The sequence below is a fragment of the Schistocerca nitens genome, chromosome 9 (genome assembly GCF_023898315.1).
Source record: "Schistocerca nitens isolate TAMUIC-IGC-003100 chromosome 9, iqSchNite1.1, whole genome shotgun sequence".
In the NCBI taxonomy this organism is placed as follows: Eukaryota; Metazoa; Arthropoda; class Insecta; order Orthoptera; family Acrididae; genus Schistocerca; species Schistocerca nitens.
This window is the reverse complement of record NC_064622.1, coordinates 508895269-508922995: the sequence shown is the minus strand read 5'-3', so window position 1 is coordinate 508922995 and position 27727 is coordinate 508895269. Positions and strand designations below refer to the sequence as shown.

Here is a 27727-nt window from a genome sequence, read left to right as displayed (position 1 = left end):
CATCGCTCTTGTAGCAACATGTTCTGTATGAGCCACAATGTCACTGTGTGATAAACATGTTTCTGTAAACTAATCATTCCACCCTGTTCGAACTCTCTCATTCGCTGATATTGCACCCCTTGGCATCAACAAGGCATACCGGCACTTGCTTGCATGTTTCCACTTCATTTGACAACTGTCTATCGACAGTGTGGCATAACACTGACCTGTCTATTCACACAAAAGAGGGCTTTGATGGGCATAAGTGCATGTAATCTCTCTGCAATCTTAATCACATATTATGGTTCCATTGTTCTACACTTCCTCTGGTTTCTGGAACGATTCAGACTATTTCTTCTGGGTGTTGCAATTTTGAGAAACAGTAGTATATATCCACGATACACAATGTTTAATACTATATTCTTTCAAAACAACACATTATGTTTCTTTATAGCCAGCATAAGGACACTATATTCTTCCAAAAAAAATGTACAAGATAGAAACAGACATTACATTAAATCACAAATATCTCTGTATGTTCACAAATATCTCTGTATGTCAACTTTTCATACATGTGCACACAAAAGTACAATAGAAATTATGGTCAAGGAATGACATTCACAGCCAGTTAATTTCTGGATGTCATTTGTTGTCGACACCAAATCTCATTTGTCCTATTCTCTTCATATGGGTCATCCCTCCGATTTTTCCTTGTACGAAATGACTCCTTTCTCAATCATATCTGGAATCTCCACTGCCAACCATGGTCCCAACTGCAACAATAATGTCGTATATGCTTACTTTTTCTGTAAACAGATGTTATTTCCAAAACATGCCAGCATATTTGTTTCTGTTAAGGTCCAATTTTGCAAGTAATTTAATGAGACAGGTGAGAACATATTATTTTATAACAATGAGCAATACATAAGGTAAAGCTATTTTCAATCTGAAAGTTGGTTTGAACATCATAGTGTCATACTAGGCATGGTCCTGTTAGAGGTCACCAATATGTACGAATCAGTTACCAAACAATAAACGGATAAATAAAATTCACTAAGTTTTCCTGAAAAAACAGTCAGTTACATTTAAACAACTCCATCTTTCAGCTATTTCCTCTACCACTGGAATAACATAGAGCAGTATGGGGTGTGATCAAAAAGTAATAGGTATTTTGTAATTACACAGACTTTATACGTATAATTTTCAGTTTATTTTCTAACTTGTTGGTACACATGTTCCTGATGTATGCTTCCATTTTGAGCTGTTTTGAAAATTTAGTTTATTGCTAACAATTGAAAAGGTTATAAGTGTTTTCAAGTGCTCTGTGGAGTTTTACTTTCAAAAAATATGGATCAAAGAATATGCATTCAATTTTAATTGAAAAGTGGAATAAAGTTAAGCACTGAATTCAAAATGTTGACTGTGGATTTTGGTGTGAGTAAGACAAAGAGTTTACGAGTTTCAAAGAGGGTGGAGAAGATGTTGAAGACAATGACCACCCTGGATGCCCTAGACATCAAGTACTGATGACAATGTGGAAGAAGTAAAGAAAATGGATTTGGGAAAAAAAGAGGAGAAAATCACCAAATCACCAAATCACCAACAGAGAGGCTGCTGCTGATGTCGGCATATTCTTTGGCTCATACCAAGCAATTTTTTTGGTGGTTTTGGGTATGAAACATGTAGCAGTAAAGTTTGTTCCGAAATATTGAATTTCAACCAAAAACAATGTCTCTTAGACATTGCTCAGGAATTACCAAATGAAGACTACAATGATCCACAAATTCTAGAGAAGGTTATAACAGATGATGAAACATAGGTATATGGGTATAACATCAAAACCAAGTCCTATTTGTCCCAATGAAAACTGCCTGAAGAGCCAAGACTGGAAAAAATTGGAGGTACTTCTCACTGCTTTCTTTGATTAAAATGGGACACTGCATCATGAGTTCCTGTCTTGGAGTCATAATATTGTCAATAAGGAATACTACCTGGAAGTTATGTGCCATCTGCGTGAAACAATCCAAAGAAAACAACCAGAATTGTGGCAAAACCAATCTTTGAAATTGCATCACACTAATGCTTCTGCTAACTTCTCAATACTTGTTCATGATTTTCTGGCAAAAAACGAAACAATTACGTTGCCTCAGCCCCCACATTGAAAAGCAAGTCCCCTAAGTCCTCCTGCGATTGGAAAAAGCACTGGCCCAAGTGTATTAGTACTTTGAAGGGGACAAAGCTAATGTCAATGAATAGATAAAGATTATTTAAGAAAAACAGAAATTCCTATTACCTTTTGATCATACCTCATATTGTGTGATGTCACCATACCACAGTCTGCTGACTGTCACATGTAAAATATCACCTATAGTATTACTTATGAGTCACTTCTTGACAATGATAACGGATGAGTCATCAAAATTTTTTTTTAAAGAAAAATCCTTTACAAAAGGACTTTTCAATATATCAGCAAATTCCAGATATCTGTGGTTAACAAATGAAATGTGATAATACAACTGCTATACATGTGTGCACACACATGCGCGCTCTCTCTCTCTCTCTCTCTCTCTCTCTCTCTCTCTCTCTCTCTCACACACACACACACACACACACGGAAAACACATGGGAACACCCCCACCCCCTTGTGCCTACACTTTCCATTCTTGTTCCAAAATAAAAATTCAGAATTTAATTATGTATGATACTGCAAGAGAACTTGGCATATAGCAGGAAATGCAGAACATGTGAAAGTGTACCATGTGAGTCTCACAACCTATGACCAACATAATTATACTGTATTTTCTATCACTGATAGCACTCTACAGTGTAACCCAAGCAGAAAAATATTTATACTTGGTAAAGTGAAGAAGTAACTTAATTCAGTCACAAGCATCAAACAGTACAGTTTGTGAACTTTCCTTGAGAGCTAACCAAGTATTAATGATTGCCTATGATGGCCCAAGACCAACAACATCATGTGTCATGGGCCAAATCGCTAAACATAGCACATACAAAGAAGCAGTCATGAAAACTGCTTCAGTATAGTGATGCGTTTCTCAGACATGTTCCACATTCACAAGAGATCACACATTGTAAGGAACTAAAAGACATTGTGCTGATATTGTAATTTTGAGCATAATTGAGGGAGTTACACCTTACTGACAAGAAAATCTTCTCCATGTCACTCCTATGATTTGGACTTATGCTGGTGCAGTGGAGCCAAGGATACAACAACAATAGTAAAATACAGTGACTGCTGAGTTTGGTGGAGTAGTCTGCAGACTGTCAAATAACTGCACAACAGCAGGATTCATTTCAGACCCTTCTTTCAGTGATTATTTTTGTTTTATTTTGTTAATTTGTGTCATCTATAGGAAACATGAAATCAACAGAACAAACAGTTAATAAGATCTTTTTGGTCCTCACAAGAGCACAGCACTTATTATCCTGTTCGATGGCTTTTCATTTCAATGACCATCTGTATTCTGCAAAGAAGAGAGAGTATGATTTGAGAATCCTATATCCTCACACAGAATATTACTTACTAGTTTTTGGCATTTTTAAAGCTTATTCTTTAGTAGAAAGGACATTTGTAACAATGTAAACTACTGTTTAATTTATTCTTTAATGTGCAATTGATTTTGGTCAAAGACCATTATATACAGCACCTGTTGTACAAATGTCATAGATAATCAGCAGCTTATGGTATTGCATCATGCCATTTTGGCAATTTATCAAATCTGTGGAAAACAACCAATAAAAATACTTTATCCTTCAGTGTGGCTGCATACTGAGTATCTATAATCATGCAACAACAGCTAGGTAAACTGTATCCAGTAGTAAAACTTAATATTTGCATGCGATAATGTTTTATGAATTACTGTTGTTTGCGACATACACATGTTGGGTGTATTGTCCGACTCGTAGTTGGTTGGCAATGCTCACAAGATGCAGCAGTATTGATGTGTGTGTTTTGGTACAACAGTGATGAAGTTGCATTCATCTTGAGATTATGTTCAGTTCATTGTTTTCACCATGTTCGTAGTCCACTTTACATTTTGTGATTCATAAGTAGTTTTTGCCAAGCAAAGCCTTATTCTTTATATCATAATCCACTCCTGAAGGAGCACTTCAACTCATATTATACTGAATTGGTAAATTATGTGAACTACTAGTTATGACTGGCCTACTGGGAAATAATAATGAAGAAACATATTAAGAGAGGAGGAGTAATGTAGCTGTGTCACTAATGTTGCAGTCAGCATTACTAATGGTGCTGTGAAGATGTTACAATGTGGATAGTAATAAATGTCTTATTTTCTGCCACCTTCTCTGAGGCAGCTATGGTGATGTTCTAAATCCCCAGCACAAGTTTTTGGTGAGGAGAGAGGCCTATTTTCTTGCATAGACCATTTTATCTCTGGCCAAATATTTTCAATGGGCCTGAGGCCTGCAGCACAAGGAGGCCAGTTGAGAAGAGAACCTTGTTCTATTCTGCAAATCATTCCTGCACTGCAGGTGACAACTATATGGGAGACTGATCTTGTAAGAAACATATGAGTCCCCCAAAATATACTTGTCATACTAACTGGATCATAGCATTACTTATAAGATGAATACACTGGGTGACGAAACAGATCCTTGCTGCTTTAAGACTGTCAGTCAACGCAGCAAAATACTACCATCACTTGTGGGCATAATGTTTAACGTCATAAATTACGAATGACATTACCCTTTACCTGAGATGGTTCTGCAAAAGTAAGGTAAGCAGTTTAGTCTGTTTAAATCACTAGAACTTAAATTTTTGGGAAGAAAAAGCATCAAGAGACATCACAACCAGCCAGGACATCATGTGTTCAAATCACCACAATCACGTTTTTATTTTTCCACCTGAATACTTAAATATATTTAATAAAACTGAAGATTAACTTTACTACTGCAGTAATTACAGAATAACATAATATAGACCAGATCAAACAATGGAAAATCCAGGATGGAATAATGACAATATTACGAAAAGGACATATCGGTATTCGCCATATAGCGGAGTGTTGAGTTGCAGACAGGTACAATAAAAAATTTACTGGACACGTAAGCTTTCGGCCAGAAGGCTGCCTCCTGAAATAGACATTCACTGGAACACAGCTGACACACACATGACCACTGTCTCTGACTGTCGAGGCCAGACCAGCAGTTTTTTTTTTTTTTTTTGCTGTGACTGACTGTGACTCACCATCTCCGCTATACGGTTAGTAGCAATCTATCTTTTTCATAATATTTTTTATAATACAGGGCAGAATAATAGAATATGACACATCAGATAATCACAGCACATTTTGTTTGTATCATTACTCACACAGTCTCTTACCATTAACTGGACACACAGATACATTTCATAAATATAATCCAAGTTTCTTTTCCAATTACTATTAGACCAAAGAAATGTGCATGTCTCAGTGTCTTTTATTCAACATGCATGGTGCAGAAGAAGTGTATTTTGAAAGGTTTTATGAGATTTATCATGACATATTGTTAAGGTGAACTTTGGGAAGGGACTGCCAGAACAATAATATTAAATGATGTGTGTTATGATTACATACTTTTTCAAAAAGGAAGGTGTAGTGAACTGAATCATCTTTACAAGATTTACTGTTGATTGGGCCCTATTTGGGGTGCCAAAGCACACCAAAATAAGTAGGTAAGTTAGTGCAGCCTCCCCTTGCCACAATTCAGTAATATGATCATAAGAACATCTATGTTTTGTGCTGGTGTTGTATACGCTGAATAATCACTTTTTATCATACTTGCCACCAGAAGTGACCCTAATTGACCAAGTCTAAAACCTGTTACATCTACTGTGGAAAATTAATTGTACATCACTGGAATAGAGGGATATTTTCCAGATGGTACGTAAATCTTAATACAAAAAACCTGTTGCAACCTAACATGAAATTAAATCTCTGCCTTCGTAGAAAGCCTACAGGTTGGCCATTCAGTTACAGTGATACCTAGCAAAAATTTTCCTGTTAAGGGTCCATGTAGAGTAACTTTACGTAATAACTGAGAATTTTATTTACAAAAAAATTTTGTGCCTTCTTGGAATAGGTCAAGAAACAGACAGGACCATTTTTACATAATATTTCAAGTAGTAATTTCTCTACAGTGTGCTCCCAACAAAATCCAGAAAAAGCTGTATTAGACTGATTGACTATGGTCTTCAACGACCACTTTTGTGCTGACAAGTGTATGTAATTTTTCCCAGCATGTTCGCAGAGATACTGGTCAATGATTACAGCCTTATTGCCTTTGTTTGTAAAGGCATACTAATGTTCAGTACAGGTTTTATGGATCAGACTACACAACAAATTTATTGACTAAAAGGCTATATCCAGCTTTTAAAATAACCTGCAAGACTATTTTTAGAAGTTACAGTGAACAAAATGACTAGAGAAACATGGGAGGAAGTTCATGAAAAGACACACCAATGGAATTGGCAATGTACTCTTAAATATCTTCTGCTAATGGAGTTTTTCTGTACTGTTACACTAACATGTGGTGCCTGTTGACTTTATCTCATAATTTTTATTTAAAGGTTTCTGTGTGACCTATTATGCTGATCAGAAACACCATTGTGTTCTCAAGGTTATTTTAAAAGGAACCAGGAAATTCTAAGTGAAGAAATTCTAAGTAATGTCCCAAACATTAACAATTACATAAAATAATTCCCAAACAAATTTACTGTAAGAAAATAGATATGAAGCAAAGAAAAATTACAGTATAATCTTAAAAAAAAAAATCACAAAAAACCTCAGAGTTCAATACCAGTATCTAAGAAGCAGCTGAAACCCGCAAAGTGCATTCAACAAGTACTTGGAGAATCCAAGCAAGAAATAGTGTGAACAAACGACCATTCAACTTTTGCATCCAAAAACTGAAATTCAAACATTGACTAAAAATAAACTAAAACTAGAACAAAAGATTTCATCTGGCAAAAAAGTTCTAAAATGTGCAACAAAAATAGAATAAATGTCTTTTGTTGATGTTTGTAGGTCTTCGCCATATACTTATATATCCTGAAAAACAAAGTGGCAAGAGTAAATCCCTGCATCAAGAGGGGGGCGGAGATATTCTGCACATTTTGCTTCCAGTGCTGAAAAACATCACCAATGACTGGCAGAACTTAACAGAGCAAATTTAAAAGTAGGCTTAAAATCAATTACAATGAGATTAAAATAATATGTAACCAACACATAAAAAGTACAGATTGACAACGTAGTCACAAAACCAGTAGACTGTTTTTTTGTATTAACATCAGTTGGATATAACAACACAGTGAAGGAAATAATTGTATAAGTAGGCTAAATAGTGTTTTCAAAACAGAGTACTCAACATGTCTCTGCAAAGTTTACATTGTTCGTTGCCTATTTTGACTTATGGCAGCAAGACAGATTTCTAATCCCAAAACCATTCACAAATGACGATTTATCAGGGAAGAATTGAGAGATGCATGCTGCACATGGGGGGGGGGGGGGGGGGAAGAAAAGAGAAATGGACTGGGGGAACAGACTAGCGCAGATGACTTGATATGACTTTAATGCAAATGACATGAGGATGGGCAGAGCCTGCAGTCAGGTAAATGGATTTTTGAAGTATCTCTGGTGGATTCCAAAAGGTACGAAAACTCTGAAATGATGCACTAATGGAAGTGGGTATGTGGCATTATAACATGTGTGAAACATAAATGAACACAGAGAAAGCCCCGGAGGTGGCACTACCTGTGGACTTCATATGATTGATTAATCCCCTGCACACATTACCAGTCATAGTTTTTTTTCCTCATTAGCTTGTTAATGACAATTCTGATTATACCAATAACACCAGTAATTCAGCTACATCAATAACTCAAAACACTGTGACCACCTGCTTAATAGTTTGTTGGTTAAACCTGTAGTTTGCAATATAACATTGAATACACTACTCAACAACCGTTTTGCATCTGGGTTGTGATACATCAATAAATATCTAGTTTGGTCTGTAGAATCTGAATCTACTTTTCAAAGTGTTCTAGCAAGTAAGATTTCTGAATTTTTAAGTTATTTTTTTACTATTGGGCCTTCAATAATTTGATAGAAAAGATTCCTAAATTGAGTGAAGCAAAGCTGCAGGAAGGTATATTTGTTGGATGACATTAAAAAAAAAAAAAATAATTGATGAAAAGTCCAACCTTTGACATCGAATTAGATGCTCATCTCCTTTAAAACAATTGTGATGGGGTTTTTGGGCAACAGAAGAGATGATGTCCATGTTTCCATTATGAACTATCTGTTTGACACATGCAAGAACATGAGGTGCAGAATGTCATTAAAAATTCACTTTTTATACTCCTACCTGGATATCTTTCCGGAAAATTTTGGAGTCATAAGCAACTAGCAAGGTGAACACTTTCACTGAGAAATTTGTATGATGAAATGCTATTATCAAGGTCATTGGAACCCTCTGATGATGAGCAACCACTGTTGGGGTCTTGTTACTGAGAGTGAAAAAATAGCAGACAAAAGAAGAGCATTTTTCAAACAGCACAGAAAGTTAAAAGTTGAAAATATGTTGTGAATTAATTCAGATCTCTTATTGTTGTCAGGTACATACATAAATATTTAATTGTATTGAGTTTTAAAGTTCTGAATGAATATTTCTTGTTTGTTTGTTTCTGTTTTTATTCTGCTGCCTATCTAGGAAATGTGATGTGATAGAGAAAAACTGATTTTACCAGTAGAATTCAGCACCCTAAAATTATGTAAATTCATCCATTTACAAACGAAGTGCAGAAAAAAGTTTAAACTTGTTGACCTGTTAACAGGTGGTGTGCATTCAACAAGTACTTATTAGACTTCCCGAGATATGTGCCACTAGTTGTCTGCGCAGATCACGCAAGTCCTGTAAATGTGAAACCCAACTCACACCTTTCTCATGTGACATCTGAAATGCTATTGAGACACTCACGTGGCCTTCCAAAAGGTATTTCACTCAGTACCACTCATAAGCTTGATATTGAAAGTACAACAGTATGGTGTACCAACCAATGATTGAGCAACTCTTGCTGGGGAGAACACAGCACATTATACTGGATGGAGAGTCATAGACAGGTGCAGAAGTAGCTTCAAGTGTGTCACATGGAGGTGTGTTGGAATCTTACCTGTTCATATTGTATATTAATGACTTTTCAGACAATATTAATAGTAAACTCAGACTTTTTGTAGGTTATGCAATTATAGATAAAGTAGTATCTTTTTTTATTTTTATTCAGTGAACTTATAGGATTTCAAAGTAGTAAAAAGATTGGTAATTTGCTTTAAATGTCTAGAAATGTATTGGTAGTTAATAAAATGCAGAATTGAAGTACACTATGGCTAAAATGTCCGTCACAACTGGAATCTGTCTACTCATACAGATACCAGGCTGTAATAATCTATAGGGACATGAAAAGGCACTACCACGTAGGCTCAGCCACACAATTAAAGCAGATGGGAAACTTTGGTTTATCAGTAGTGTACTACAATGAAGATTGCTTACAAGTCACTCGTGAGAGTGATCCATCCTAGAAAATTACTCAAGTGTGTAGGGATCCACACAAAATGAGACTTACAGGAGGTAATGCACATATAAACGAAAGGGACAGTCACAGAGATGCTGAAAGAACAGAACTGGCAAATGTTAAATGACAGATGCAAATTGTTCTATTGTAAGGTCTTATGGGACCAAAATAAGTGTTATATGAAAGCCTGTTTAGTTTCAAGAAGCAAATTTAAGTGACAAATCTAGGACTGTAGGGGCCATGAAGACAATGTTAGACTATTTACAATGCACACAGATGATTAAGAAATTATTCTTCCTGCACTCCACAAGTGAATGAGGTAAAATGGCCCAATAACTAGTAATGGGAGGTAGCCTCAGCCACACACTTCACAGTGATTTGCAGAGTATGGTCAATCGCCTTAGCTGAGTGGTCAGCACATTTCACTGCCATGCAGCAATCCCAGGTTTGATTCACGACCGGGTTGAAATCTCTGCTCAGGGATGAAAGTCGTATCGTCCTGGTCGTCATTTCGTCAGCATCAACACGCAAATTGCCTGACACAGCATCAACTGGAAAGACTTGCAACTCAGTGGCAGAACTTCCCCAGGTTGGGACTCCAGCCGTTGATGCTGTACAATCGTTTCATATTTTCAAGAGTATGGATGTATATGTAGATCAATTACAGACCATATAGCAGAGATGCACAACAAAAAGACTGTCACAAATATAGCTTTTGGCCAGTAAGGCCTTCGTCAGTGCCCTGCTCGCCACTATTGATACTACCTCCGTTTACACTAACGTCTCTAATGCCCATGGCCTTACCGCTATTGAACATTACCTTTCCCAACGTCCGACATATTCCAAACCGACAACCACAATTACTTCTCATTTGAAGGTATTACCTACAAACTGACAAAGGCCTTACTGGTCGAAAGCTATATTTGTGACTGTCTTTTTGTTGTGCCTATCTGCGACTCAGTATCTCCACTATATGGAGAGTAGCAATTTTCCTTTTCACAATATTGTTACATTCCATCCTGGATTTTCCACTGTTCAATTACGCACCAGTGGTTTGTGATTACAAAGCTGGTGCCTGATGTGTCCCACCAGTTTCCAATCAGGATCATTTGGTGGTCAAGATGTAAACATTAGTTCCATAATTATAATTTTTATTTTGGGGAGCCACAGTCATGGTAAATGTTTCAAATGATGCTGCTGCTATTTGACTGTAATAAGTGTTATTGTTTTGTCTTTAGGCCATTTTCAAGTACAAAAACTTAAATAAGTCATAAGACATCATACTGGCATGAAATACAAGTCCTTGTTAAAAAAAGTACATCTAGTCATATTGGCCAGATCTGTCATTAGTAAAAGTGAAGACATCTTTAAAACAATTAAATTTTACGAACGACAAATCTGGCCTGTATGACCAGATATGCTTTTTCAAAAAGGACTTTTATTTTATACCAGTCTGATGTTTTTTGACATATAAATGTGTTTCTGTACTTGAAAATGGTCTAAGGCCGAAACAATAACAATAAAATAAATACAAAATTGTTAAGGCTTTCGTGGCCACTTGTTGACAAACTGCCTATTGGCTTCTGTCTCGGGTTCTTCGGCCGACGTTCATCTAATGATTTTTCTGATGTTTCGCCAGCACGAGTGGCTGGCATTGTCAAAGCTTCACCCTCCATTGCCGGCAATGGAGGGTGAAGCTTTGACAATGCCAGCCACTCGTGCTGGCGAAACGTCAGAAAAATCATTAGATGAACGTCGGCCGAAGAACCCGAGACAGAAGCCAATAGGCAGTTTGTCAATAAAATAAATATCATTTCAGTCAAATGGTGAGAGCATCATTCACAAAATTAGTTCCCTGCTCTCCAAAAACCACTGTGGTACTGTCCTGGCCTTGTGAATCTGACAGTTATCCTTCTGGAAGATACCACTGCTGTTGCACAAGACCTCAAGAATGAAGGGTCTATGATAATGTTCATAAAGTTGGTCACAGTGCCTTCGACTACTATCACAAGCCCTATCAAAGCACAGGTGACGGCCTCCATAGCATAATGCTGCTCCCACAGGCCTGTGTCCACAGCACGGTGCACTTTTTGAGCAGATATTTGTCTGTATGATGCCACTTTTAGACACAATTGTCAATCTGTTGTAACAAGAAAAACAGCTCATCCAACAAGGAGACACATTTATGTTGACTTGTGGTCAGATCTCAATGATTCTGTGTCCACTGCAATATTGTGGGATCAAGAAGAAAATATGTATGGGTGATATGCTGTGGGTTCCCATGTTTAAAAACATGCTCAAAATGGTCTGCTCTGAAACATTTGTGTCTACACCAGCACTGCAGTTTGCCATCAGATTACAGCTCAGCCTGGTTTACAGAGCAGGCAGACATTCTCTGATGAGGTGTGGACTTTCAACACCTTATCACATGGATTCACCATCTAACTACTTTACATAGAAGCTCATGACAACAGGACACAAACAGCTCGCCATCTTCACCGTTTCAGTGCTGTTCGATTCCAGATGTTGGGCCATAACAACATGCCTTTTCTGAAAATCACTTGTGTCAGGGAATTTCTCCATCTGTGGCCCACACAGTCACTACGAAGATTACCTAGTTTGTCTCTGCTCTGGTTATACACTTTACGTATCACATTACATGCTCGCAACTTCACCAGGAGGCATTCAGTCTTATGGTGGGCAGAGCTCATAAGGTTTTGTTCATCCGTGTATATTACTCTTGCACCTCATTCTTTGTTATGGCAAATAGCAGCTTCCTCTGCGATAATCAATGAATGCTATCTTTGTAATAAGAAGACTGAGTTCATTTTTATTATGATATGGTCTGCTTGGATTATTCTACTATATCTTTGTGCACTTTTATGCTCAAGAGTTCAGTCATGTAAAGTTGTGCTTTTCTCTGATCTCTTAATTCTGCCTTTCTGTATTTTCTTTTCTGTTTTTCCCTCAGTGGCAGGACATGTACTCAGTTTCTACCAACAACAGTGTTAGCAAGAACAATACTACCAAGACTTTCGTGATTTGGCAATGGGATGTTCTCATCAAGGAGGGAGATTGTCATCAAGGAACCTTGCTTTTATCACCACCTGATTATTCTTTTAATTGACTTCTTTATTACACAAAATTAATGGATTACTTTCTGGTAACAATTATAACTACTGTCATACTGCAATATATCACAAACTGAACTGAGCCCTCAATGTATTGTAGGACCTCCAATACCCCTTCAGATAACAGCTGAGTAGAGATTAGAAACCTGTCCACATCTGACCTAGCTTTCGCAAGTCTTCACATTCTAGTGGGGAACAATCCCGCGAAAGGCAAAGGTCCCGAGTTCGAGTCTCGGTCGGGCACACAGTTTTAATCTGCCAGGAAGTTTCACAAAAGTTAAGGATGAAATATGGTAGGAATACTTAGCTGGGTCATACAAATGAAACTAACTTTAAGAGAATATTACGGAACGGGAAGAGGAAGTAGATGGAGATGAGATAGGAGATGTGATACTGTGGATGGGGGAAAAAAAAATAAATAAATAAATTCAAAGCACTGGAGAAAAAATTGGAGAGGCACCAGGAGTAGATGGCAGTGCCCCAGAATTATTCAGATCCTGGGGAGATGAACTGATGAAACTATTCCACCTGATGTGGAAGATATAAGAGACAGGCAAAATATCCTCAGACTTCATGAGGCATATAATAATTCTAGTTCCGAAGGCGGCAGGGGTGAATACAGAACCATCAGTTAAAGAAGACAGTTGCAAAATACTGACATGAATTGTTTGCAGAAGAGTAGAAAGGTTGGTTGAAGCCAAATTTGGGAAATTTTTTTTGGATTCTGGAGAAACGCGAGAATATGTAAAGACTGAAGCCTGACAAATCTGTGTGTACTGTGTTTTTAGATTTAGAGAAAGTTTTGACAGTGTTCACTTGAATATTCTGAAGGCAGCAAGGACAAAATACAGGGAGTGAAAGGTTATCTGCAACATTTACAGAAATCAGACTAGCCATAAAAGTCACAAGACACAAAAGGAAAAGTTGAGAATGGAGTGAGGCAGGACCTATTTCCAATATATTTAAATATACACAGTGAACAAGCAGTGAAGCAAACTGGGAAGAAATTTAAAAAGTTGGCGAGAAGAAATTAAAGTCTTAAATTTTTTGCGAACATTGTAATTCTGTCAGCGACTGCAAAGGACTTGGAAATGTAACTGAATGAAAAGACACTGTCTTGAAAAAGAGTTTCAAGATGAATATCAACAAGGGTAATGGAATATACTCAATTTAAATCAGATAATACTTAGTGAGTTAGATAAGACAATTAAGTATTAAAAGTTTCTACTGTCTGGACAGAAAATAACTAACAACAGCCGAAGTAGAAAATGTGGACTAGAAAAAAAGAATGCGTCACAAAAAAGTGGAATATGTTAACATCAAATACAAATTTATGTGTGAGAAAGTACTTTCTGAAGCTATTTGCTGAGGTGTATCCTTGTAATGGCCGACAAACAGTTCAGACAAGAAGAGAATTAAAGCTTTTCAAATGCAATGCTAAAGAAGAAACCTGAAGATTAATATAACAAGATACTTGTGGAAGAACCCAAAAACCATAAACCCAACAAACCTGGACACCCCTCAGTAATAAATTATCATGATCCAACCAAAACAATTTCCACTCTTGTTGACCAACAACTCCAATCAGTTGCATAAAACCTAGTTTCTCACATCCAAGATACTTACTACTTCTTTCAGCGACTCTCCATCATCCCAACCCCTTTACCTCTTGGATCCCTACTAGTTACTGTCGATGCCACCTACCTATACACCAACATTTCTCATGCCCTTCACACTCCAAACCCACCGCCTCATTCCTCATACACCCTACCAACTTTATCCTGACACACAACTATTACTTCTTTGAAGGCAAGTATACAATTAAAACTGTGGCACAGCCAAGGGCACCCGCATGGCACCCTCTTATTCCAATCAATTTATGGGACATCTAGAGGAATCGGGTTCGATTCCTGACTGGGTTGGGGATTTTCTCTGCCGTGCAACAGGGTGTTCCTGTTGTCCTTATCATTTCATCATCATCATGATCATCATTCGTGACAGTGGCTAGATTGGACTGAGTAAAAATTGGGACTGTGCAAAAAATTGGGACTTTTTATGGGCACTGATGACCGCGCAGCTGAATGCCCCACAAACCAATCATCATCTAGAGGAATCCTTTCTAGCCTCACGAAACCCCAAACCCCTTCTCTGGCTCAGGTCTTCATTATTTGGTCTAAGGACCAACACATCCTACCCTCATTCCTCCATAACCTCAACACCTTTCTCCCATCTGCCCCATCTGCTCTCCTTCAACCCAAACTTCCTGGACACTGACCTCCACCTCTCTGATGGCTCCATCTACACTTCTGTCCATATTAAACCTATTAATCTTCTGCAGTGCCTGCATTTTGACAGCTGTCATCCCTTCCACACCAAAAAGTGCCTCCCATACAGCCTTATCACCTGTTGTGGTTGTGTTTTGCTGCAAGGTGCAGAAAACAACTGGGCTCATACGCACCCAAGTCAAAACAATAAAACACGAAGACAGAGAGGAATTAAGAATTGACTATATGTCAATCCCAATTGACATAAGAGAAGGCAGCTAAAAAAGGGATGGGGAGAAAGGGTTACAAAAGACACCATACAGAAATGGAGGGTGCCTTTGCCATATTGCTTTGATGGATAAAAAAGAAAACATGGTCAACAGCCCGTGTGTCATTTGCTAAAACATCTGATAACTAAGATGGAAAACCCAAGTGGGAACGTAAACGGTCCATCAGGAGGTGGACAGTTAAAACTTGGGCGCAATGTGTACAAAGTGGTGGGGGAGCACCACTTATCAAATTATGATGACTAAAAAGGCAGTGCCCAATATGTAGCCTAGTTAAAATGACCTCCTCCTAGTGGGAGGGTTCAAATGACTCTGAGCTCTATGGGACTTAACATCTGAGGTCATCAGCCCGTAGAACTTAGAACTACTTAAACCTAACTGACCTAAGAACATCACACAATCCATGCCTGAGGCAGTATTCGAACCTGCGACCATAGCGGCCGCACGGTTCTGGACTGAAGCACCTAGAACCGCTCGGAGACAGCGGCCAGCACTGGTGGGAGGGCCGAGAGGTCGGTAGGTTTCAAAGGGGGAAAAGCGAGGTCGTCAGTCCCTTGTTCCCAGTAGAAAAATTACCCAAGGAAAAGAAGAAAACAAAGAAGATGTACAGCACAATAACAGGAGAAAGGAAGAACCAGATGAATGACACAAGGACAACAAACACTACAATGGACAAAACAGGACAAGAAAAACAAAGAGAGATGCAAGAAACAGGGAGAGGCGATTAAAAACAAGAAAGCAGATTACCATGGCTGGGTGACCATGAGAATAAAAAAGGAGAAGCCAGCCACTCTGCAACACATTAAAAACTCCACCCTAAAAGCCCTAGGGTGCAGGACAAGAGGGACAAAGGACATGTGCTAAAACTCAGATCAAACGATAAAACCCCTCCTTCACGAATAAAATGTAAAACTAAAGCTGCTGTTGAGGCATTGTCACCCAACACAGACGGTAGGGTGCTGGGAAAGTTAAGTCCGTCGCAGAGTGGCTAAATGTGGTCAGTCCAGCAAGAGGTGGACGACCATCATTTGTGAGCCTCAGCAACACTGAGGTGGGTCCTCGTGATGGAGGAGGTAACCGTGCGTTAGCCACGTACGACCAATGTGGAGCCGGCAGAGGACAACTGATTCCCTGCTAGAGGACTGCATGGAAGACTTCCACACATTTGCAGTCTCCTTAATGACACACAGTTTATTCTGCATACTATTACGCCACTCCGCCTCCCAAAGCCGAAAAACCTTGGGGCGTAAGACAGAATGCAGGTCAGTTTCAGAGATGCCCATCTCCAGGAGCAGTTTCTGCGTAGCCTGTTTGGCCAGCCTGTCAGCAAGTTCATTGCCTGGGATTCTGATGTGTCCTGGGGTCCACACAAACACCACTGAATGACTGGACCGTTTCAGGGCAGACAGGGACTTGCTACCAAGGGATAGTGAGGGTGGCACTGGTCGATAGCTTGTAAGCTGCTCAGGGACTCACCAAAACAAGAAAGAATGTACTGAAGCGCACAAGATATGGCCACAAGCTCTGCAGTGAATAGACTGCAGCCAACGGGCAAGGAATGCTGTTCAATATGGCCTCTGTGGACATAGGAGAAGCCAACATTACCATCAGCCATCAAGCCGTAGGTGTAAACAACCTCACAGACCCAGAACATGTCAAGAATCTAGAGCGGAGTGTGGCGGGGTTAACGGAGTCCTTACAGCCGTGCAAAAGGTCCAGACAAAGCTTTAGCCGAGGTATACACGAATGGACCTCAAGTAGAGGAGGTAAAGGGAAGGACTCCAGTTCGGAGAGAAGGGATTGCATTCGAACTGCAATCGTGAGCTCTGACCTGGGCCGCCAATGCGGGAGATGAACTGCTGCGGGTGGGAAAAGGAGACGGTAATTCAGATGCTCAGGACAACTACAAATGTGTGCAACATAACTAGCGAGCAGTTATGCACGTCGAATACGCAATGGAGGGACTCCTGCCTCCACCAGGACGATGGTCACCGGACTCATTCTAAAAGCCCCCATCACTAGGCGAACACCACAGTGATTAACTGGGTCTAGGAAACGCAATGCTGAGGGCAACACCGAATGAACCACAGACCAGACTCCCATAGTCAAGGCGGGATTGATCCAGGGCTCTGTAGAGCTGCAGCAGCATAGAGCGATCTACACCCCAGTTGGTGTTGCTCAGTCAGCGGAGAGCACTGAGGTGCTGCCACCACTCCAGCTTAAGCTGATGTAGCCACGCCAATCGGGCGTCATAAACCAGTCCTAAGAATCGATATGTCTCCACTACAGTGAGTGAATTGTCATTAAGATAAAGTTTAGGTTACAGACAAACGGTACGACACCGACAGAAGTGCATGACACACTACTTTACAGCTGAAAACTGGAAGCCTTGTGCTGGAGCCCATGACTGCTCCTTGCCAATGGCTCCCTGTAGGCACCACTCAGCAACACCAATACTGGAGGAGCAATACGAAATGTAGAAGTCATACACATACAGGGAAGGTGAAACCGTCTTCCCTACAGCTGCTGCTAGACCATTGATGGCCACTAAAAATAGAGATACACTCAATATGGAACCTTGCAGAATGCCATTCTCCTGAATATGAGGGGGGTGGGGGGAGTGGCGGGGGCGGGGGGTGTGGGGGGGAGGGGGTGGGGGTCACCAACTTGGACACAGAAAGTTTGGAGTAACAGAAAGTTTTGGATAAAAATCGGAAGCCAACCCCAGAGACTCCACTCATACAATGTGGCAAGGATATGATGCCGCCAGATCGTGTCATATGCTTTACGTAAGCAAAAAAGACGGCAACCAGAAGTTGGCATCAGGAAAAGGCTGTTCGGATGGCAGACTCGGCAGACACAAGATTATCAGCGGTAGAACGACCCTGGCGGAAGCCGCCTTGACCTGGAGCCAGTAGGTCACGTGACTCCCGAACCCAACACAACCACCGACACACCATACGTTCCAGCAGCTTACAGAGAATATTGGTGAGGCTGATGGGATGATAGCTATCCACATCAAGCAGATTTTTACCGGAATGATGGTGCTCTCCCGCCATTGTGATGGAAGGATGCCATCACACCAGATCCAGTTGAAGATGACAAGGAGATATTGCTTGTAGTCAGACGAGATATGTTTCATCATCTGACTGTGGATCCGACCCGGCCCAGGAGCTGTGTCAGGACAATGTGCAAGGGCACTGAGGAGCTCCTACTCTGTAAATGGGGTGTTATAGGGTTCACTGTGGCATGTAGTGAACGTAAGGACTTCCCATTCCATCCGCCATTTGAGGGTGTGAAAGGTTGGGGGGTAGATCTCCGACGCAAAGTGCAAAGTGCTCGGCAATTGCATTTGCTTCGGTAGAGCGCCCGCCATTGATGTTAATGCCAGGGACACCTGTTGGGGTCTGTTACCCAAAAAGACGTCTGATCTTTGTCCAGACTTGGGAAGGTGATGTATGGCACCCAACGGTCAGCACATAACTCTCCAAACACTACTGTTTCCGCATTTTATAAGCAGGCAAATGCGTGCACAGAGCCGCTTAAAGGCTATTAGGTGCTCTAGGGAAGGGTGCCGCTTATGTTTGTGCAGAGCTCGCCGACACTCTTTTAATTGCCTCAGCGACTTCCAGCGACCACCAAGGGATGGTCTTTCGCCAGGGGCGCCCTTGAGAACGAGGGATCGCATTTTTCGCCACAGAAATTATTGTTGTAGTGACCTGCTCAATCACAACATCAATGACACCATGTGGGGGAGATTCAACGGTGACAGCAGAGGTGAAGGCTACCCAGTGTGCCTTGTTTGAAGCCCATCTGGGTAGGCATCCATAGGCATGACGCTGGAGGAGTGACAAGAGATAGGAGGAGTTATGGGTTGCAAATTGACAAATCAATGGCTGAGTAACTACCACGACCCACACTGAAATGTGTGGCATCCCCAGTATTTAAGAGGCAGAGGTCGAGTTCGGCCAGTAAATTTTCGACATCTCTGCCGCGGCCAGTAAGCATGGTGCTACCCCACAAGGGGTTATGGGTGTTAAAATCTCCCGAAAGTAGGAAAGGTTTAGGGAGTTGATCAACCAGTGCAGCCAATACATTCAGGGGTACCGCACCATCTGGAGGGAAATATATGTTGCAAACAGTTATTTCCCGCGTTATCCGTATCCTGACAACCAGCGCTTCCAGAGGAGTTTGAAAGGGCACAGGTTCACTACATACCGAGTTCAGGACATAAACGCAAACTCCACCTGACACTATTATATTCACTACGGTTCTTGTAATATCTCCTGTAGCCGCGAAGAGCAGAGGTCTGCATTGCTGGGGACCAGGTTTCCTGGAGAGCAATGCAGAAAGCAGGTGTAAAGCTTAACAGTTGCCGTAGCTCAGACAGGTAGAGGGGGGGGGGGGGGGGGTGAATTAAATCGCTGCATCTCCACTGGAGGATGACATGATTGTGAGACTGGGAAGGCATGAAACACTCTATGAGGTAGTCTATACCTCAGGGTCACCTGCTACCACCAACTTATTTCCTGAACAGGCTATATCCATTGCATCTGAGGGTCTGGTGAGATCTAGGTCCTCAGCAGACGCCAGAATTTTCGCCTCATCCACAGACGCAGAGCTTGTAGGCAGCAGCCATGTGGGTGCCACTGCAATTCCCTCGGTCTTGGGGGTCTTCTTTCTGGATTTCTCTCACTGATCCTTGGGTTTCTCTGGCTGGGAGGGCTCCACTGATTCAGTCTCTGGGAATGAGGATGATTGTGGAGCCGTACGACCAGCTGCTTTCGGGCACTTCTGCCACTGGTGGGTGTCATCTTTCCCAATAGCAGAAACCTGGGAAGGGAGTGACCCAAGGGACTTTTTCCTAGCGAGAGGAGCCAAAGAAGACTAACACTTCTCTGGCTGAGAAGTGGGTCTGGTGTCCCCGATGGTTGGTGGTGCGGGAGCAACAGGGAGGGAAGTGCCCCCCACCACCAAAGGGGCAGGTGTAGTCTTCCAGCTCTGAGAGCTGACTGGAACTCTCGGAAATGATGGGGCTACAACTGTTCTTGTAGCGGTGGCATAAAAGGAGGTCATAGCCACAGGATGTAGGCGCTCAAATTCCCTCTTGGCCTCAGTGTAGGTCAGTTGGTCCACAGTTTTGTATTCGATGATTTTCCTTTCTTGCTGTAAAATCCTGCAGTCTGGAGAGTAAGGGGAATGATACTCTCTGCAGATGACACAGATAGGAGGCAGGGCACATCAGCGGGAACATAGGAACTAGCGGGCTGAGGTTCAAGGACTGCAGCTTTGGCAGCAGCGTCAGCAGCTTTGGCAGCAGCTTTGGAGCAGATGTACTCCATGGCCTGATACAAGGCAAAGAGCTCGGCTAACAGTTCTCCACCGACTTGTGGCGTCTTCAGTGATGTCTTGATCGTCTTTACTCCTAGAGCATTGACAATGGCTTCCATTTTTCCACTGACAAAAAAAAGTCTGTATGAATATCTGGCGGCGCAAATAGTTTCTCCCACTGTCTTTACATCTTGGGCCTGTTGTGCTTCCATTCGTTGAAACTACAAATGAAAATGTCTGCTTGTGTCTGTGTATGTGCGGATGGATATGTGTGTGTATGCGAGTGTATACCTGTCCTTTTTTCCCCCTAAGGTAAGTCTTTCCGCTCCCGGGATTGGAATGACTCCTTACCCTCTCCCTTAAAACCCACATCCTTTCGTCTTTCCCTCTCCTTCCCTCTTTCCTGATGAAGCAGCCGTTGGTTGCGAAAGCTAGAATTTTGTGTGTCTATCAACCTGCCAGCGCTTTTGTTTGGTAAGTCACATTTTCTTTGTTTTTAGATATATTTTTCCTATGTGGAATGTTTCCCTATATATAAAGGAGGGGGTGGGGGAGACAGGCCATTATATGGTTAATGACGATAGAGGTGTCCGACAAGGCAGAACAACACACACCTTGAAAAGTCTGTCTTCTAAAAATTCCTGAAGGAAACAGGGAAGGCACCCACAGAAGCCCCACATGTAAAGTGTAAGGAGGATAACAGTTCTCCAGCAGGTGTTGTAGGCCTTCTCCAAATCGAAGAACATGACCACAGTCTGGGATTTCTGCAGAAAACCATTCATGACAGTGGTGGACAAAATAACGAGATGGTCTACTGCAGAATGCCATGCTTGAAATCCACACTGTGTATTCGTTGGTTGGTTGGCATTGAACGGACCAAACAGCAAGGTAATCAGTCCCTTGTTTTAAAGGTGGTCCGTTCGGATGGATTTACATCTCACAAGAGTCATAACAGGGGGGGGGGGGGGGGGGGGAGTAAAAGTGCAGTCATGTTGTCAATGGTGAAAACAAAAGGAGGGAAGTCAGCAAGTGGGCAACTTCAAGGCTATGCTAGAGGCAGGAAATATCCCACCCCTGATGCAGTACAGGCAAGACCACCTGCTATTTAAAAGCATTCAACAACTAGAATGTAAAAGTGCATATTGTAAAAGGAGACTAACCAAATCTAAAAAGTGATAAAAACAGAGTAAAAGGGAGAGAAAAGAGGATCTTGGCCAGGGAGTCAGGTATCTCCAAACACAGTTTACAGTGGGAGACACCCCAACCCTCACCGCCCTGCCCCTACTCCTCAGGGAGATTAAAAACCTGAAAACTGAAAATAAAAACAACTATGACGGAGGAAACTGAGAACCAGTTCCACTATCCGGGAATCGTCTGCCAATATTAAGGTAAAGTGCGGGGAAGTCTGTACTTAGTATGCCGAGCCAAAAGATGGGAGCATTCCACCAAAATATGGGCTACTGACTGGAAGGCCCCACAACCACAAACTGAAGGTGGCTCATTTCACAAAAGAAAACCATGGGTCAGCCGGGTATGGCCGATGCAGAGATAACACAAGGTGGTCGAGTCCTTTCAGAAGAGGCAGAAGTAAGAATGCCATGGGACAGGTGTCACCTTAATCGCATGAAGATTATTAGACAGGGAGGTAGCTTCCCCAAGAGTTGGTCCACGACTGTACGAAGTGGGATTTGATATGAAGCCGTAAATCCGCCGCAGGAGGGGTTGCAGGGAATGGGGGATAAGTGACTGCTCCCCCAGCCAACGATCTGCAAGCTCATTACCTGGAATACCCACATGGCCAGGGACCCAAAGGAAGTCAACGGAACAAGCAGCATGGTGAAGATCAGCAAGACGGTCATGGATGGCTGAGACCAAGGAATGGCGTGAAAAACACCAGTCAATAGCCTGAAGGCCACTCATTGAGTCCGTACATAACAAAACACGGTGGAGTTGGGACTGTTTAATACAGGTAAGGGCCTGGGAAATTGCCATCAATTCTGCAGTAAACACCCCACATGCAGTTGGCAGGAGATGATTTCCCATGCCAACAGAGGACATGAAGGCATATCCAACATGATCAGCACATTTAGAGCCATCAGTGTAAGAAACCACAGCATCCCGAAACTCCCATAAAATTTGGCAGAATAAACAACGGAACACCATCGGAGGAACGGAATCTTTCGGACCTTGGCGGAGATCCATCCGAATCAGGGGCCAAGGAACTGACGAAGGGGGGGTGTTGGGGAGGGAACGTAGGAGACAGGACAAAGAAGGAAGCTGAAAATCACAGCGAAGAGACGCGAGGCGGAGCCCAACCGGTAAACCCGCCCAAGGGTGAGAATCAGGTGGGTGCCGTTCTGGGTCTGGGAACAGGATAGAATAGGAAGGATGAGTGGGAGAGGAATGGACACCGATTGCATAAGAAACCAGAAGCTGGGACCACCGAACAGAAAGGGGGGTGGGGATTCCAGCTTCAACCAGGAGACTATCAACAGGGCTAGTAGGGAAAGCACTGGTGGCCAAATGGATACCGCGATGGTGGACCGGATCCAGGAGGTGGAGTGAGGAAGGGGCAGCCAAACCACAAACTTGACAACCATAGTCCAAATGAGACAGCACTAAAGCACGATAAAGGCGGAGAAGAGTGGAATGAACCGCACCCGCAAGGAAGCGAAGGACATTGAGTTTATGGAAGCATCCTATCTTCAGAAGTCTAATATGAGGCAGCCAAGTGAGCTTGTTGTCGAAACGAAGACACAGGAAACAAAACTGTGAGACCACAGGTAATCATTGTGCATTGAGGTAAGCTCCGGATTGGGCTGGACCATAGTACGGCGACAGAAGTGGACCACCCGCGATTTTAAACGAGAGAAGTGAAACCAGTGTGAGAGGGTCCATGCAGTTGTACGCCGTATAGCACCCAGGAGCTGCCACTCTGCAGAGGCCATTGAAGAGGAAGTAACCCAAATGCAGAAATCATGCACATACAGAGCAGGTTTGACCAAAGGACTGATGGAGCCCACAAGTCCACCTATAGTAATGAGGAAAAGAAGAGTACACTCAATATGGAACCCTGTGGGATGCCATTCTCCTGGGTATGAGGAGCACTAAAAACAGTACCAACCCGAACCCTAAACAACCGACGGAACAGGAACTGATGGATAAAAATTGGGAGTGGGCCACGAAGACCCCACTCATGAAGCGTAAATAAGATATGATGGTGCCAAGCTGTGTCAGAGGCCTTGCGAAGTTCCAAAAATACTGCAACCAAATGGTGGCGGTAGGAAAAAGCCTGCCAAACTACGGATTCCAAGCAAAGCAAATGATCGATCAGAGACTGTCCCTCTCAGAAGCCACATTGGTAAGGGAACAATAGATCCTGAGATTCGAGGACCCAATGGAGCCGACGGGCTACCATCCATTCAACTTGCAAACAACGTTTGTCAGACTAACTGGCTGGTAGCTTTTGACAAACAAGGGGTTCTTACCAGGCTTAAGGACAGGATCCATGATGCTATCCCTCCATTGAGAAGGGAAGTCACCCTGGAGCCCAATACAGTTAAACACCCGGAGAAGAAGTTGTCGTTGGGGAGCACTGAGATGTTGAAGTAATTGGTTATGAATGGAGTCTGGGCCAGAAGAAGAAAAGGCGGAATGAAGTTCCCATTCAGTAAAAGATTTGTTGGAAGATTCTGACTGTCAAGGTGTAAAATGTAAAGTGGAAGCTTCAGCCTGCTGTTTCTGGTGAAGGGAAGCAGCCGGATAGGAGGTTGATGCCGATGCTGTTACAAAATGGGGTGCAAGATGTTCCGCGAGAATCGACAGGTCCGTGCAAAGGCTTTCCGGGAGGGCAAGGCCTGGGAGGGTAGACTGCCGATGGCAACCTTGGAGAGAGCGAAGTGTAGTCCATACCCATGACAAAGGGACAATAGAACCAAGGGAAGAAACAAAGCATTCCCAACACACCTGTTTGCTCTGTTTGATTAAGTAACGGGCTTTGGCGCGAAGGCGTTTAAAGGTAATAAGATTGACAGTGGATGGGTGCCTCTCAAGGTGTTGCAAAGCTCGAGGGTGATCACGGATGGCAATGGCAATGGCCGTACTCCACCACATCAACGTAAAATGACAGTTTTCCCAAAATAAACAAAATTGTAACTAAATTGTGGATAATAATTGACTTACCCTCGTATATCAGGATATTTCAATAACTGCTTTCCACTGCAGATGCAGTGTCCATGAGTGGCAAGACTACAGAAGACTTTTCAGCGAGGAACAGGGACAGCTGTCAAACTGGAGGTACTATTGATGGTGCTGCACTTGATATGGACCAACATATTTATAGAGCCATCTGAGAGGTGGAGATCAATATCTAAGAGGGTGGCTTAATGAGTTGAGGAGGGCCAAATGAAGTGGATGTTGAGGTCACGGAGGAAAGAGCAAAGGGTGCTCTTGCCATGAGGCCTGGTTATAGCAATGTCATCCATCAGCTCTGGCAACTGCTTTCAGTAATCGAGTATCAATAATTAGTCTTACTGTGGCCACAGGAATGCACTTTTGCATGTCTGTGTGGTTCTGTGTATGTACTTTTGCTAGAGAAAAAAGCAAGAGCTTGAAAGTTAGTGTGAATGCTGTGTCCTGTTACTCGTCTATGTCTACATACACAGGCTGCAAGCCATCACATGATATGTGGCAGAGGGTACCTTGTACCACTACAAGTCATTTCCTTTCCTGTTCCACTTGCAAAAAGAGTGAGCAGAGAACAACTCTGTATGTGCTTCTATACAAGCTCTAATTTCTCTTATCCTATCTTAGGGGTCCTTGTGCAAATTCTCTCTGAGCTCCACAAATTGGTCCACTAGAGCTGAGTTGTACCCTTTCCCTTATTTTACGTACTGCTCCACTCAGGAATTTCCATTATTGTCATACATAGTTGATTCGGTTCTCTTCCTTCCCATACCCTTCTACCTTTGTTACTGTCTCTCTTTAGTTAAGTAAACTCTTTCTCCATCCTTTATTGCTTAATACGTCTATACTTCCTTCTCCTCTACTGTATCAGCCTTCAAAACACACACCAGCCAACTTCTACCATTGCATTTTGAATATCTGCTACCATAACGGCCCACCATGCACAACGTGCCATGCTAGAATTCTCTGCTTTTGTTGCTTCAGCCCCTTTTCGAACATATTATTCCAGTGAAGTTTTTAACATATTCTCCTCTAACAACTCATGCTGCCCAACTTGCCCATTAGCCGACTGAGCATGTTTATTTAAGATGTCATAATACACTGGCATGTGTTTATTCATGTTTTCATCATACAATCTAGCATGTTTGTTTATGACCACGTGTGTTTTTACCGTAGCGTATGTCAGTTTGTGATTATTTACAACCACACCCACTACTTCCGATTTCCTTAAATGTTTCCCTACTTTCCTTCTAATTTCCTACTAGCTGTCTATACTTCAAAAATCTTTGGTCGTAAGTTTTCAATTTATTTTTTCAGTTCCTTCCTTTTGTCTCCCATCCAACTAAGCCTCCGATCATTCTACTTTCACTGATTCTGAGAACTCTCTTTGCCCTCGCAAAACTAGAATCTCATACCCTCATCCTGCAATCTTCACTGGCACATGGTGTCTTATCTAATCAGCTTACCTTTAAAATTGGCATCTCAGACTGTTACCCTTCCCACTGCAAGACCCCTCACCTTCTCCAATTCTATCAGTCCCTCATCCTCACCAATCCAGTCCTCCATAATCACACTATCTGAGCTCAAACCATAATTGACAGCCTCTACACCTTCCAGAAAATCTGTTTACTCTGTGCCCACTACTTCTGCCAGCACTGCAATAAAAACTCTAGCCTTTCAACAGACGGAACAGCTTTTCCAGCCACATCTGAGGAAGCTGCCCCAACAACTCCTGTCCTGTGCCCACATGGGATTACCTATTGCCAAGAAAAAGTCCACCACTCTGATCCAACCTCCCCCCAGTCAACTATTCATAGCTTCCTGACCATGTCTTGCTGAATTACTACATCTTCCACATTCCTAAAAAAACTTCCTCCACTCTCCATGAAACACACTGCTCCTGAACACCCATCCTACAACTCTGCTATCAATCTTTTGTCAAAACTTTGACCCTTGCAGAAGTCCCAGCCCTTTAGCCTCAAACCTAATTTCAACCATGCTGGACTTGTAAAGGACCTTATTTCCTTTACTCGTTCTTTCATGTGGAAAGATTTCTTCACCACTGACAACAGTCAACCAAAACTCTATACATAAGCTTGTTTAAAACAGTTCCAGCCTCTCTCCAACTATGATTCCCTTCCCCTTCCAACAAGTAATTCCTTGGCAATCTTTTAGGAATTCCTCAATTCTAACATGGCCTCGCCTTCTTTTGCTAAATGCTTCCCAGTTTGAGTCCTATGTAACACTCTGCAATCCATAACCAGAAAACCAATCCAACCTAATCCTTCCCACAGCCAAGGTTCCACCACAGTGGTCCAGAATCGTAGACTATGTGATTGATGGTCTCCGCTAACTTTTCAACACCTTTGCGTACGAACCTTACAACCATGATCCCATCCAGTAGGTCCAACATGACTTCAAGCAGCTCCTCAAGGTCTTTTAGGTCCATCCCAAAAACTGACAAGTGAACCTTTCTCCCTCCCCACACCAGCAACTCGTCATACTCCTTTCGTTTACCTATTCCCAAATTCCTCAAAACCAACGCCACGTTTCCTTACAGGTTGTCCCATTGTATTTAGGTGCAATGCTCCCGGAGAACGAATCTCTGCCTTTATTCACTAACTTCTCCAAATTATAGTCTGCAATCAACTATCCTACATTTAATGCACAGCTACTTCCTTCATCTCCCCTCTATAGTTCCCCATTGTGTTAACCCCAGACTCCTTATCATAGTCACTGCGGATTGGGTCCTTGTACAACAACCCCAACCGCCTCCAGATACCAAACCCACTATCTCTTTCCTAATTCTCATAGTTAATCATACCCTGACCCAGAATTTTTCACTTTCAAATACCAAATCTGTAAACAAATCTGTGATACTGCCATAGGTATCGTATTACCCTATGGCAACTCATTTATGGGCCATATGGAGGAATTCTTCCTATCCAGTCAACACCA

The 27727-nt window shown here is 42.1% G+C and overlaps 1 protein-coding gene across 1 annotated transcript in view; it reads right to left on the bottom strand.

Annotated features, from left to right (window-relative positions):
- Nucleotides 1-417: 417 nt before the first annotated feature.
- Nucleotides 418-27727, bottom strand: part of LOC126204470 (ubiquitin-fold modifier-conjugating enzyme 1) — a 44474-nt gene continuing 17164 nt past the window's right edge. The window contains exon 4 of the mRNA XM_049938859.1: nt 418-752. Coding sequence (XP_049794816.1) covers nt 672-752 — 81 coding nt within the window. The 3' untranslated portion in view covers nt 418-671. The remainder of the gene's footprint in view (nt 753-27727) is intronic.